A 15,004-nucleotide genomic window follows, 5' to 3' on the forward strand; every position below is an offset into this window, starting at 1 on the left:
AGAAGTAGAATTGCTGAATCATATGGTAGCTCTATTTTAAATTTTTCGAGGCATCTCTGTAACTGTTTTACATTGTGACTGTACCAATTTATATTCCCATCAACAGTACACAAGGGTTCTCTTTTCTCCACAGCATTGCTAACACTTGTTATTTCTTGTCTTTTTTATAATAGCCATTCTAACAACTGTAAGGTGATCTCTTATTATGGTTTATATATATAAAACTTTCTTAGAAAAGAAAAGCAGAGTAGACAGAGACCAAAAGGAGCCCCAAACACTTATTCATCTCTGCAGCTGGCCCTAACTCCTAAAAACACTGTAAATAGTTACCACTACCCGGTAATAGACTTCAAATTCCATTCGAGGGATTTGGGCATCTAATAGATTTCTAATGTGTTACATGTGTTACAAAGTTGTCTCTGTACTCTCATGTAGACCTTTGTAGAAAGAAAATTTTGGACGTCCAGGAGCCAAAAAAATAAAATAAAATAAATAACTCAGTCTAAACCTCACATCTTATTCAACCATTAACCCAAATGGATCACAGAATTAAATATAAAACATAAAACTTTTAGAAAATTACATAGGACAAAACCTTTGTGATATAAGGTTAATGAAGAGTTCTTAGACTTAACATCAAAAATATGATCCATCAGAGATAAAAATTTATAAATTAGACTTCATCCAAATTAAAAATTTATACACTGAAAGGCCCTGTGAAAAGGATTAAAAGACAAGCTAAAGACTTGAAGAAAATATTTGCAAACCACATATCCAGCAAAGGACTAGTATCTAGAATATGTAAAGAATACTCAAAACTCAACATTAAAAAAAAATCTAATTTGAAAATAGGCAAATGACACGAACAAACATTTCACCAAAGATTGATATACACATGATTAATATGCACATAAAAAAGTGTTCAGTATCTTTAATCATCAAATACCTATGAGAATGGCTAAAATAAAAAAATAGTGATAACACCAAATACTGGCAAAGATGTGGAGAAGCTGATGGGAATGTAAAAATGGTATAAGTCACTGTAAAACAGTTTGACAGTTTCTTTTTTTTTAATTTTTACATTTTTTTCAATTATAGTTGATATACAATATTATATTAGTTTAAGGTGTATAACACAGTGATTAAACATTTATATAACTTATGAAGTGATTAATAACCAAAACCCTGATAAATCCAGTACCCATCTGACACCATACACTACCACTGTATGTTATTGTTATTACAATACCACTGGCAATGTTCTCCATGCTATACTCTATATACCCAAGACTACTTTGTAACTGCCAATTTGTACTTCTTAATCCCCTCCCCACTTCACTCATTCCCCCACCTCTAATCTGACTACCATCAAAATGCTCTCCATATCTATAAGTTTGTTTCTATTGTTTATCTTGTTCTCTAGATTCCACACATGACATTTATCTTTCTCTGCCTGACTTACTCCACTCAGCACAATACCCTCTAGGTCCATGTTGTTGCGGATGGCAAGATTTCATTCTTTTTTATGACTGAGTGATATTCCATTATATATATACTACCTCTTCTTTATCCATTCATTCTTTGATAGACACCCAGGATGCCTTCATATCTTGGCTACTGTAAATCATGCTGCAATGAACATATAGATTCACATATCTCTTCAAAGCAGTGTTTTGGGTTTCTTCAGATAAAAATCCAAAATTGAGATAACAGGGTTCTACTTTGTCTTTTGTTATAGCCTTTGTTTTAAAGTCTGTTTTGTCTGGTATAAGTATTGCTACCCAACGTTTTTTGTTTGTTTGTTTGTTTGTTTTTATATGTTTCCATTTTCATGAAACATCTTTTTTCATCCCTTTAACTTTCAGTCTGTGTGTGTCTTTTAATCTGAAGTGAGTCTCTTGTAGGCAGCATATGTAAGGGTCTTGTTTTCTTCTCCATTCAGCTTCCCTATCTTTTGATTGCAGCATTTACTCCATTTACATTTAAAGTAATTGTTGCTAGATATGTAGTTATTGCCATTTTATTTTTCATATTTTAAATCTTTTTTCTTGTTTCTTCTTCTTAAAGAAGTCCCCTCTGACAGTTTCCTGTAATACTGGCTTGATGATGAATTCCTTTAGGTTTTTATTTTCTGAGAAACTCTTTATCTGTCCCTTTGATTCTAAATGATAGCTTTGCTGGATAGAGTAATCTTGGTTATAGGTCCTTACTTTTCATCACTTTGAATATTTCCTACCAATCTCTTCTGGCCTGCAAAGTTTCTGTTGAGAAATCAGCTGACAGTCTTATGGGAACTTCCTTGTATGTAGTTAACTTCTTTACTCTTGCTGCTTTTAAGAGAAAATCTTTAATCTTTGGCATTTTAATTTTGTGTCTTGATGTGGGCCTCTTTAGGTTCATCTTGTTTGGGACTCTCTGTGCTTTCTGGGCTTGTATGTCTATCTATCTCCTTCGCCAGGTTAGGGAAGTTTTTAGTCATTATTTCTTCAAATAATGTTTGAATAAGGTTTTCAGTTCCTTGCTCTCTCTCTTCTCCTTCTGGTACCCTTTTTAGGCAAATATTGATACACTTGATATTGTCCTAAAGGCCCCTTAAACTAACCTCACTTTTTTGGATTCTTTTTCTTGTTGCTATTCTGATTTGGTGTTTTCTGCTACCTTATCTTCTAAATCACTGATTCAGTCCTCTGCTTCATATAATCTATTGTTAATTCCTCCTAAGATATTCTTCATTTCATTTATTGTATTCTTCATTTCTTACTGGTTCTTTTTTATGTTTTCTATTTCTACTTTTATGTTCTCTATCTCCGTGTTAAATTTCTCACTGAGTTCATGTACTCTTCCTCTGAGTTCACTGAGCATCCTTATAACAAGTATTTTGAATTCTGTATCTGGTAGATTGCTTATCTCCATTTTGTTTATTTCTTTTTCTGGAGCTTTGTTCTGTTCTGTCATTTAGAACATGTGTGTCTTCCCATTTTGTCTGCCTTCATGTGCTTGTTTCTGTGTATTAGGTAGGGCTACTATGTCTCCTGGTCTTAGTAGAGTGGCCTTATGTAGTAGTTATGCTATGGGGTCCCAGTGGCACAGTCTTCTGTGGTCACCTGAGCCAGGTGTTCTAGGTATGTCCTTATATGAGTTGTGTGTGCCCTCCTGTTGTAGCTGAGCCTTGCTGTTTGCTTATCAGTGGGAGGGATTGACCCTGAAACTAATATGTTGTGAGGACTGGCTGTGACCAGTGGAGGAACTCTTGTGCAGGGGCTGACCCTATAGAGCAGGATTCACTTTAGGGAGGCTCTGGTGCCTGCCTTGTTTGCCCTTTGAGTGTGTTGTCCTCAGATGTGACCCTGGGTGGTATTGCGGCTCAGACCGAAGCTGGCTACCAGGTATGCAGGCCAGGGCCTCCAGGGAGTGGCCCTGCTGCAGGTGCTGCAGGCCAAGCTCAGCTGCAGGCCATGCCTTTCTTGGCGCCACCTGGCATGAGCCACCAAGCATTCCGCAGGTGGCTGCCACCCATGCTGGCCTTGGAAGTTCCACAAGATGCCAGGCCGCAAACGGAGGCTGGCTGCCACTAGCGCCAGTCTTGGGGTTGGTCAGCAAGAGGTATGGGGCATACCTAGGCCAGGTGCTGCTTGTTTAGGTTTTGTGAACCTTTGAGAGATTTTAGGTAAGTCCACAGCATGAGCCAGGACAGATGGTTTGTGTGGAAAATACACTGGAAGTGGCTTGGGTGGTCCTACAAGTGGGGAGGGGCGGGGTCTCAGGGACAGGGCAAGGCAACTAGTGTTAGCCGGGTTGATGGAGACTCAGATATGGTACCCGCCTGAGTCTGCAAGCCTGGTGGGAGAGAGCTCACTAAAGGAGCAATGCCCTCTGCCAGCATTTCTATCCAGGAGAAAGCTCCCCCCTCTAGCCCTCACCCTGAAGCCAGACAACTCAGTTCCTTCCCATTCCTCCCTGGCTTTTTTTGAACTGCTGCCCAAGAGCTGGAGCCCAGTATGAGCGAGTCTATCACCAACTAAGTCCACGCACGGGCCCTTTAAGAGGAAACCGTCCCTCTCACTCAGCCACACCCTCCACTGATTTTCACAGCTAGAATATGTGGGAACTTCTCTTCTCAGCACTGGATCACTGGGCTGGGAAGCCTAATGTGGGTCTGGGACCCCTGCTTTTCTGGGGAACCTCCACAACTGAGATATTTCTCCTGATTTTCAACCACCACAGGCAGGTATGGGACCAGCCTGTCTCACATTTCTGCCCCTCCTACCAGTCATGAGGTGGCCTCTTCTGTGTGTCCCCAACTGTAGGACTTCTGTTCATCTAGACATAGAGCAACTCCCAATGGATGGCTATTCTGTAGTTTAGTTGTATTTTTGATGTGGCTTTAAGACGAGGCAAGCACAGCATTTACTCCACTATCTGACCAGAACTCAAGTTTGACAGTTTCTTATAAAACTAAATATGCAATTCCATGCGAACCCAGCATTCATACTCCTGGGCATTTATCCCAAAGAAATTAAGACTATGTTCACACAAAAAGCTGTACATACATGTATATAGTAGCTTTATTTATAATAATCAAAAACTGGGGAAAAAAACCCAGATGTTCTTCAACAGGTAATGACTAAAGAAACTATGGTACATCCATACCAGGGTATACTATTCAGCAATAAAAATGCAATAACTTGGGTGAATCTCCAGGGATTTATGCTGATTGAAAAAAAAAAAATCCAGTATAAAATAGTTCCATTTACATAACATTTTGAAATGCCAAATTTATAGAAAGATGGACTAGAGGGTAAAAGATGGTGGTAGAGAAAGGGATAGGGACAGGGAGAAGGGGGTGGCTGTGGCTATAAAAGGGAAACTGGGGATCTTGTGTTGATGGAAATGTTCTGTATCTTGACTGAATCATTACCAGCATTCTGGTCATGATACTGCACTAGAGTCTTTCAAGATTTTACTATTAGAGGAAACTGGGTAAAGGGTACACAGGATCTATCTGTATATTCTAACAACTATGTGCAAATTTACAGTTATCTCAAAAATTTAATTGAACAAGAAGGCACATACCCTTCCTCACATTAGAGAGTAGTGAGGACAAATCTTTTTGAAGTAACCAACTGAAAGTCATTCTTGAAGTGGGATAGAGATCAGCAATAGCTTTTCCAGACTCTTCTACTCCAGCATTCTAGTCTGGGGTAGAAAAATTAAATTGGGCGATTATTTTCTCTGACTTGCTTTTATTGTCGGACAGAGACATGCAACCAAATCAATGTTAGATGGGTAACAAAGCATTAGGCAAGCTTAGAAATGTGACATGGGCTGAGGAGAGAATCCCATTCAATTTTTGGCAAAAACGGAAATGAAACCCGACTTCTTTTGAACTAAGAGTAGTGTGACCAGTGAAAAGGCAATATTAGACAACCAGCTCCTCCTTGGCCAACCTTGATACGTCAGTAAGAGTTAACCTTTCTCAAATGGAATTGACAGCTGTGGATAGAATGGGCTCTGGGCTGCTGTGGAGCACCAGAGCATCTTGGTGTGAAATAGTCCTATTCTCAGATGCTTGTCTATGTCAAATATACAAAAAATGTTTTTTATCACAACTTTAGTCATAATAATGATTTGTGGAGTGTATTTCACTCAAGGCAGAATGAATTGTTTGGTGCCATGTTTATTTAATCTACAGATTTACCTGAGATTATGAAAGAGGTTAAAATCACATTGCTTTCTCCTTTTTTCAGTCATGGTTCATCGGAATGCATTAAAATTCAGAACCAAAGGTTATATGAAATTGGAGGAAATATAGGTAAGGATTCTTTAAAAGTTTTTACTCCTCAATTCTCTGATTACTCTAAAAGAGATATGATGCTGTTATTGTAAAAGTATATTTTACAAGTTTCTTAGATATAAATTCAAAATCAGTAAGTTTCTGGGGTTTTAAAATACCATATAAGAACAGTACGACTTTCCTAAAATATTTTCAAAATTTTAGTTGATATGGAATAGACTTTTGGGTCTTTTAAATGTGACCCAGAATTTTTGGAGGTTAATGCAGAACAAAGAAAGAACATCATGGAACTTTCAGAATTGTGACACCCTTTTTGTTTAACTTTCCATTTTCACTCTCAACTCAAGTTCATTCTTCCTATTTCCCTGAAGCTGGTCAGTGAGGAGGAATCAAAAGAAAATTCTCTCAACTTGCTTCCAGAAAATTCCCTCAACTTGCTTCCAAGTGTGCTTATCTTCTGCTTGCTCTGCTCACAGTCCAAATGAAAAATGTTTTCCTGTTTAAGAGCAGCACCTCCACTCATGCCTCACTTCCTGTCCCCTCCTGACTAGTTAAGACATCGATGCAGTCATTCCCCCATTTTCTCTCATATCATCAGCTTCCCCCTCCAACTGCTTCATTTCTATCTGCATAATTTTGGTAATTTCTCTCATCTTTACAAAATTCTCTCTTGACTCCCTTCAAGTCAACTCCCATTTCTGTTCTGCTTTACAGCAAAAACTCCTTGAATCAGTTGTCTACCCTCTAGTTTCTTTCTTTTCTTCTCTTCTCTCTTGAAACCACTCCAGTCAAGCTTTACCCTTCAGCTCTTCATCAAAACTGCACTCTTGTCTAGGTCACCAGACAAATCTTACGTTGTGAAATCCAACAGTTCAGTCTCTTTTTATAACTGCCTAAGTTGATCTTTCCCTTCTTTGAAAAACACTTCCTTCACCTGGTATCAAGGACAACCTAAGCTTCTGGCTTTCCTCCCACTTCACGGGCTACACCTTGAGTCTCCTTTGCCTGTTACTTCTCATCTTCTCAGCCTCTTAAGCTTGAAGAGTTGTAGGGCTCAGTTCTTCAAACTCTTCACTATCTACACTTAACTTCCTTGGTGAACTCAATTCATCTCATTGCTTTGAATATACCTGTATGCAGATGCCTCTCACATTTATATCCAGACTCTCCCTCAGACACCAACCTTGTATATTCAGTCACCAGGCACATTCTGCCTTGGGACCTTCACATTTGTTTGACTTTTGCCCAGAATGTTCTCCTTTAGATTGTTCATTTCTCACTCCCTTGCCCCATTCAGGTCTTTGCCGCTAGATCACTTTCTCAAATGAGACTTTTCTGGATCATAGCCTCTCTGTGCTCCTTCCCTGCTTTATTCTCTGAAGTTCTTGTCACCATCAGACTTGCTTTACATCACACTCGTTTATTTGCTAGTTGCCTTTATCACTTTCAGAATGTAAGCACCCTGAAGGCAAGTATTTTTGACTGTCGGATGCATTGCTGTAGCCCCAGCCCCTAGAATAGTTCCTGTGAGGTATAACTGTATAACTCTCAATAAATATTTGTTAAATGAATGAATCAAGCAAGCAGTCAGATCTTGGTAGTTTTGTTTGAGACTTTAATATACATTTCAAACACACTGTATATACAGATTTTCAAGTGTATTTGCCACACGGAATGATATCTTTGTGTTATTTCCACATCTTCTGCCTATGGGCATTGTGTCCAATATAAAGAAACTAAAATGAACTTGCCTTTAATCTTCTCTAGTCTTGGTCAAGTTAATATCGGTAAAACCATTAGTGGACATATATTATAATATAAATTATCAGTTTATACAAGTTCTTGCTTTATTTTCCTAGTGGATGTAGTGAGTTTAGGGAACAATTTGCCTATTGTTGGTATGCCTGTTTTTTCCACAGTTTCACATGGGACTTATTTGAAGGACTTAACAGTCAGAAAGAAACAAAGGAAGGAAGGAAGGAGGGAAGGAAGGCAGGCAGGCTTCATTAAGAAACTTTAAAATGTATCTGCAGTCATGCTTTGGTCAACAATGGACTGCATGTATGATGGTGGCTCCATAAAATTATAATGGAGCGGAAGAATTCCTGTCACCCCGGTGACAGCATAACCGTTGTGATGTCATAGTGCAAAACATTACTCATGTGTTTGTGGTGATGCTGGTGTAAACAGACCTACTGTGCTGCCAGTCACATAAAAGTATAGTACACATTCATACTAGTAGTCTGTACCATCTAGATTTGTGTAAGTGCACTATGATCTTCACCATCTAAATTTCTATCTCTCTATATATTTGTTAATTGCTTGTCAAATGATCAGTAAAGATATGGAAGTATTCCATAACTAAAGTACTCAACTCTATAAATAATGAGAGTACTTACTATACTTACTTTTGGCTTAGAGAGCTATATATGCCTTATATGAACCTTACACATATATGCACACTCACACACAAAAGTGTTCACTCTTAGAAACATTCTCTAATTTTCTCTTTCTTTTAGGACAGCATTGCTTGGATCCAGATGCTTATATATTGGATGTATATCATGTAAATCCTCAAGCAGAATGGGTGATTAAACCCCAATCAAGCTTTTGAAATATCCTCCAAGACGGCAGCTATTTCATATTATATGCCAAGAAAATTCTACATTAAGTAGGGAGGGAAAAAAAGACTGCTTTTGACATTTTTGTTCCTATAACCCTCTTGGCATTTCTTGGCCTAAGTGGTATCTCTCAGCATTGTCAACATGAACACTAAAAGAGGAGCTGATTAACTGTTTGAGCTGAAGCTTTCTCATGGTGGTTCCTTGACAAGAGTGAAGAAAGAAAGAGGTTGTGATCTTTCCTGAAGAAAGGCCAATCTAGAATAGGAACTCTAATCATTTCTAGTATTGAGACTCACAGCAGAAATAAACTTGGTTCTATACCTGGGGATAAGAAACACTTCTTTATGTAGCAAATACTACCAAACAAGGTGTGGAAAAAGACTTTTATACTTATGTTATACACATATATTGACCTTTTCTAGCAAGAATGCCAGAAATATCAGTAATTTCTGCTCTGCAAAATGATTCACACCTACTTTCCAAAAGGAATCAGTTTCTAAAGCTACACATACAGTATTTATGCTCTGACTTGCTCCTGAACTGGAGGAGGAGGAACTTCTGTTTAAAGAACACTGTATCAGTATGTATGTTATACTGCATCGTGACTATCGGCATTCTGGTGCAAATGAACGTTTCCTTTTTCTGGACTATTGAAAATTGATATTTTCAAAGCTTCTTTCTTTATGAGCCCAGGTCTCCTTAGTGAAGCTTAATTTGACAAAGGGTGTTCTTAGGCTTTCATAACCTGTAGTCAGAAGTCACAGAACCTCTATTTTTCTCATGATTATGGTACTCAATGAATAGCTTTCCATGTGCCAGGCACTGATTTCCTTTCCCGATCAAACATAGCATTTTTTATATTTTACAACTGTAGATAGTCACTTCTGCAGCCCCAATTGAAAAAGTACAGAACTGCCTTTATCCAACTGCTCTTCATCCAAGAGTACTGAAAAATACTGTTACATTCAGATTTTATATGCTGTAAAAGCAGATTTCATTCTGTTAATCAATCATAGACGTAGGTAAGCACTTGGATTACCATTGGGCTTTAAAATCAGATGCTTATTTGGTAAACAGAAAACTGTCTTGCTGTCAAGATCCTGTGGAACCATTTTCCAGAACTGCAATTGGTGAGAACACAGTCACCCACAATTCTAATTGAGACAAATCTAAAATGTGCTCAGAGGTCAGACGGCTCTGCCTTTCATCTTGAGTGCAGATACAGACCTTTTAGGGTTAGCTAGAAATGAGACAGAGGTCTCATTTATCCCACACATGTGCTTTGAGTTAGAATCCACAGATTTAGATTTCGATGAATTTATATCAGTTTTAATGAGATTTAATACTCAAATGACTGTCGCAGTTCAAACAATAGACAAAGTTGCTTACAAATTCAGAAAACATTTTATCTCCTACAAAGTCTCAACATAATGAGATCATTTAATAAGCCCATATGTAGAAGAAAATTTTCATATGCTGCATTGACTTTTTGTCTATAAAAACATTACTTATATTCAACATGTAGATAATTCTATTTCTGGCTATTAGGATTTTTTAATATTTTTAGAGAAAACTCAGAATATCCATGCATTTTATTTATTTGAGGATTTTTATTTTCTTTTTCTGAAAACGCATCAGAAAATAAACATTTTCTGTAGGTTTATACTTATATTTCATCGATTTTCAATATTTGGCTAATTGATGGCATGTGAGTTTACATAATTTCAAGAGTCTAAAAAAATGCTGTTATTGTTTTTGCAATTCAAACAACAGGAGCAAACATTTCACTTTATGTAGTTGCTAAGTTACAAGACATAAGATGGCAATAATCTATGCTTACACACGTGGAAGAAATTCTTCAAATTAGCTACCTTACACTTCTATGTACATTTGAAAACTATGATTGATTTATCTCATTGTATTTCCTGTCATTTAAAATAAATTCTGTGTGTTTATATAGAAAATTCACAGACCTATTCATTTAATTTTTCTTTTGGGAATTTTCACTACTTTTGACTGAAAACCCATTAGAACCTATATATAAGTTCTAAAGGTTTCGAGATTTATTTCACTCATCATCAGTTTTAAATAAATGACTAAAAGATGACAGGTAAAAACAATAAGTTTCTGAATTTCTTATCTACTTTTGTGTGTTTTCAGATGTCAAAACTTAGCTGAGTCAGTAACTTTAATCACTTTAATGTATTCAAGGATATGTGACAACTTTCAAATAACTGTATAATATGGAAGGCCTTCTCAGTACCAATATCATTATTCAATGATAACTTTTATTCTTAGTCATAAGGTAAACTAACTGATTGGGTAAAGAGGAGTAGAGGTTCTTTTTACTAATTTTATGCTAAAAGAATAAACAAACCCCTACAATTAAATTTCAAAAATGCCTGTCACCTAAATATTAAAAAAAAAAAAACTATCTTTGCCTTATCAAATTATTTTAAATTAGTTACAATAATCTGTAAAAATGAATAGTATATTTGCAAACAAAAACAGAGTCAGATACTGGGCTTCTAAATTCTATTCTTAATAGCTTCCCACCCATTTCATCCCAAGAGTTCTTGATGTACAGTTAGAGAAATAATGTCCAGGAAGGTATTAGGAAAATTAACATTTTAGAAACATGTATTCATTTAAAAAAAAAAAAAACACCCTACAACTGACGCATTTTTTCCATCATTCTGCAAAAGAGGATCCTTTTGTTAAGCAGCTCACTTGGGAATATAGTCTTCTAGTGAATGATCTTCGAACAAACTGGAGTATTAATTTCTTTACAATGTATACACAGTATAAACTACCTCACTTGCCTTTCTTGGAAAAAAATTAATGGACTTTAACAATTTTTGTTACAAACCATCCCTGAGTCTTATTGTCACTTCAGTTAGCTTTCAATGTACATTTAATAATATACATTTAATGATGTAAAATATTTTTAGCAAATGCTTTAAAGCCAAAGATACTCTGTGTGATCTGTGGTATACGCTGATAAAATTTGTGTCCTTTAGTCATTGTTTTGTGTATTTAACCATGTTGAGATACAGGTTTTCAAGGGTAAGAATTAATATTCATCTCTTGCAGGCATTTTTCAACCGCTTTTTCCCTATTGCACTTGACTGAAAAGTAAGATGAGATAAATATGTCTCTGTTTTGTGTCAAGCATATTTCATCTGTTTTCCACAATTATATTATTACATGCCTGAAAAAAATATATATTATGGGATTGAATAGTTCTTAGTTTCTGATAGGCATATTCAACAGTTTTACACACACATACAGACACACACACCTTAGTTTAAAAATAATTTCCTTCAGGCATTTTTCAGTTATTTTCTAAAACTGTGATTCTGTTGTAAAATCATATAATGTCACAAGGAATGCCAATGTTTTATGTTGTCTCCCATCTCAAAAGTTATGGTTCTTTTGTCCCATCAGTTTTCATTGTTAAATATATGTATGTTGCATTTTATCCATTAAAATAAAAGTAAAAAAATTAAAAGCATTGTCATGAGATTTCTCATATTTAACTACTCTGAGGGCACCACGGATGGTGCTGATGAAAGAACAGGAGCTTTAAAGTTAGCAGATTTGTTTCTGAGCTCAGTCTCTGTCACTTACTAGCCAAATGGTGGTCTTGTACAGAAGTCACATGGCACTACAATCATGATGGATGGTTGTGGGTAGGGGATAGATTGAATCAGCAAAAACTGTTTTCTAAATTTGTTTGAGTTAGTGCTTTGTCTGAACAGGTTTTTAATACACGCTTTAAAAAATCTTTTCTTCAATAGATATAGAATAGACACTTGACAAAATTTAATACATATTCATGAATTTTTAGAAAAGTCAACATTTTACTATATATCCATGCAAAAGGCAAGATAAAGACAAAACATAAAGATTAGAAAAGAATAAAACAGTCTATTTTAAATGATATTATTGATGTAGAAAAGCCTAAGGTATGGTTATTAAAACTAATAAGATAATTTAGCAAGAAAGGTCATGGCTTATAAGATTATTATATAAAAATCAATTATATTTTTATTATCAAACAATTGGAAAATAAATTTTAACTTTCATCTACTATAGCATCAAGAAACATAAAATACTTATGAATACCTTTAACAAAGTTTAAGTAAGATATACATGTTAGAAACTATGAAAATGTTTTTAGTAGAAATTAAAGAATAGCTAAATAAATGCATGTATGTGTGTGTGTATATATGTGTGTATATGTTTATATACATATATACTCACACACACACACACACACACACACACACACACACACACACACACACACACACATTTCTGGATAGGAAGAGATGGATGGAAGAGAATTGGCAAGATGTCAGTTCTCCACAAACAGATCTACAAATTCAGTGCGATCCCAGTCATAATACCAGTAGGATTTTTAGGTAGAAATTGACAAAACTAATTATAAAATTTATATGGAAGTGTAATAGATCTAGAATATCCAAAGTAATCTTATAAAAAAAATGTATTTAGAATAAATGATTTCAAGACTTACTATAAGGCTGCAGCTATTAAGACAACATGATACAGAATAAAGATCAGCACCTACATTAATGAAACAAAATAGAGCACATAACAAAATAGAGCCAGCCCACTTATATGGTCCTCTGATTTTCAACACGGGTGCCAAAGTGACCTTATGAAGAAAGGACACTCAACAGATGGAACTAGAGCAATTGGATATCCATATGGAAAAACAAAAAATTGACCCCCTCACAGGATACACAAAAATTCATCCAAAATAGGTCAGAAAGTTAATTATGAAACCTAAAACAATGAGGCCTTCAGAAAACAAAGGATAATAGCTTTCTGACTTGGGGATAGACAAAGATTTCTTAGAAAGTGATACTTATAAAAGAAAAAAGTTGGTAAATTAGACTTCGACAAAATTTAAAACTGCATATCCGAAGAAACCATTAAATCAAATAAGCAAACCATAAATCAGGAAAAAAATATATTTGTAAAAGCATACGCTGGACAAAAGACTGATATTTGAGATATATAAAGAATTCATAAGAAGACAATCCAATTTTTAAAATCGGCATAAGACTTGAACAAACACTTCACAAAAGAAGATATACAAATGGCCAATAAGCCCATGCAAACATGTTTATTGATATCATGTGCCATTAGGGAAATACAAATTAAAACCACTGTGAGATAACGCTATGAGATACCAGCTAGAATGGTTAAAATTAAAGAGTGATTTTGAGTACGAATGAATCAAAACTCTTGTCAATAGGAGCATAAAATGGGAAAAGCCACTTTGGAAAAAGGTCTAGCAGTTTTTTTTTTTATCAAACTAACAATACAACTACCCTATGACACTGCAACTCTAGATATTTACCCCAAAGGAAATACATGTCCCGAAGAAACACTTGTAAAAGGATGTTCATAGCAGCTTTCTTTATAATATCCAAAAACTGAGAACACAGGCATCAATCAATGGGAAAATAGGTAAACTGTGGTACATTTCCACAATGCAACATTACTCAGCAAAAGGAATAAACTGTTATAGATAACAATATGAACGAATCTCAGAAACGAGAGGCTGAGTGAAAGAAGCCAGACGCAAAAGACTAAGTACTGTACAATTCCATTTACATAAAATGCTAGGACAGGCAAAGCTAAACAATGACGGAGGTCGGGGGGTACCCAGAACAATTGTTGTCTCTAAGGGATGTGGCTGGAGATTGACTGGAAGTGGCATGAGGGCCCTTTCTGGGAATGGAAATGTTCCACGTCTGTGCTGTCCAACACAGGACCACTGGACAATTGAACACTTAAATGTGACTACTATGAAGTGAGATGTGTTCTAAGTGTAAATTACACAATGGATTTTGAAGAATTAATACAATGAAAAAATGTAAAATATCTCAGTGATATTTTACTATTACATTTTAAAGTATAATATTTTAGATAATTGAGTTAATATATTAGTAAAATAAATTGCAGCAGTTTTTATTTTTAATGTGGCTACTAGAAAATTCTGAATTATATGTGTGGCTTGCATTATATTTCTATGGCACAATATTGTATATTTTGATAAGGGTTTGGGTTACACAGATGCATGCATTTGTCAAAACTCAGTGAATGTTCAAGATTTCTGCATTTCATTATATGTGAATATTACCACAAAAGAAAAAATCTACAAGTAATATATAAATATTTAAATGTAAGTAATGATATGCATACTGAAGTATTTCAGAGAAAGTGTACTGGTGTCTATTTTAAATTTGTTTAAAAATAAGATTGATTAATGGATCAAAGGATTGATAAGTAGTTAAATATGCACCAGATGAAACACAGTAAAATATTTATGGTAGAATGGTGGTGGGTATGTAATGTAATACTCTCTATGCTTGAAATTTTCCATATTATAATTTTGAAGAAAGAACTTTTTTGGTTAATATCATGCTTAATGGTGATATATTGAAAATTTTCTTCCTAACTGCGGTTCTCACCTGGGGTGATTTTGTCCCCCAGGTGATATTTGGCAATGTCTGAAGACATTTAATTATCAGCAATGTCTGGAGACATG

General features: G+C 35.5%; 1 protein-coding gene across 4 annotated transcripts in view; it reads left to right on the forward strand.

The window, feature by feature from the left end:
- Positions 1-11,932, forward strand: part of ARHGAP28 (Rho GTPase activating protein 28) — a 176,355-nt gene extending 164,423 nt beyond the window's left edge. For 2 of the 4 annotated variants that reach the window (XM_025038682.1, XM_006920072.3), the window contains 2 exons: positions 5,748-5,812; positions 8,314-11,932. In XM_025038682.1, the coding sequence (XP_024894450.1) occupies positions 5,748-5,812; positions 8,314-8,408 (160 nt within the window). In that variant the 3' untranslated portion in view covers positions 8,409-11,932. The remainder of the gene's footprint in view (positions 1-5,747; positions 5,813-8,313) is intronic. The other 2 variants (XM_025038683.1, XM_025038684.1) reach the window with 2 other exon arrangements.
- Positions 11,933-15,004: the final 3,072 nt, after the last annotated feature.

The sequence above is a fragment of the Pteropus alecto genome, unplaced genomic scaffold, assembly GCF_000325575.1.
Source record: "Pteropus alecto unplaced genomic scaffold, ASM32557v1 scaffold146, whole genome shotgun sequence".
Lineage (NCBI taxonomy): Eukaryota > Metazoa > Chordata > Mammalia > Chiroptera > Pteropodidae > Pteropus > Pteropus alecto.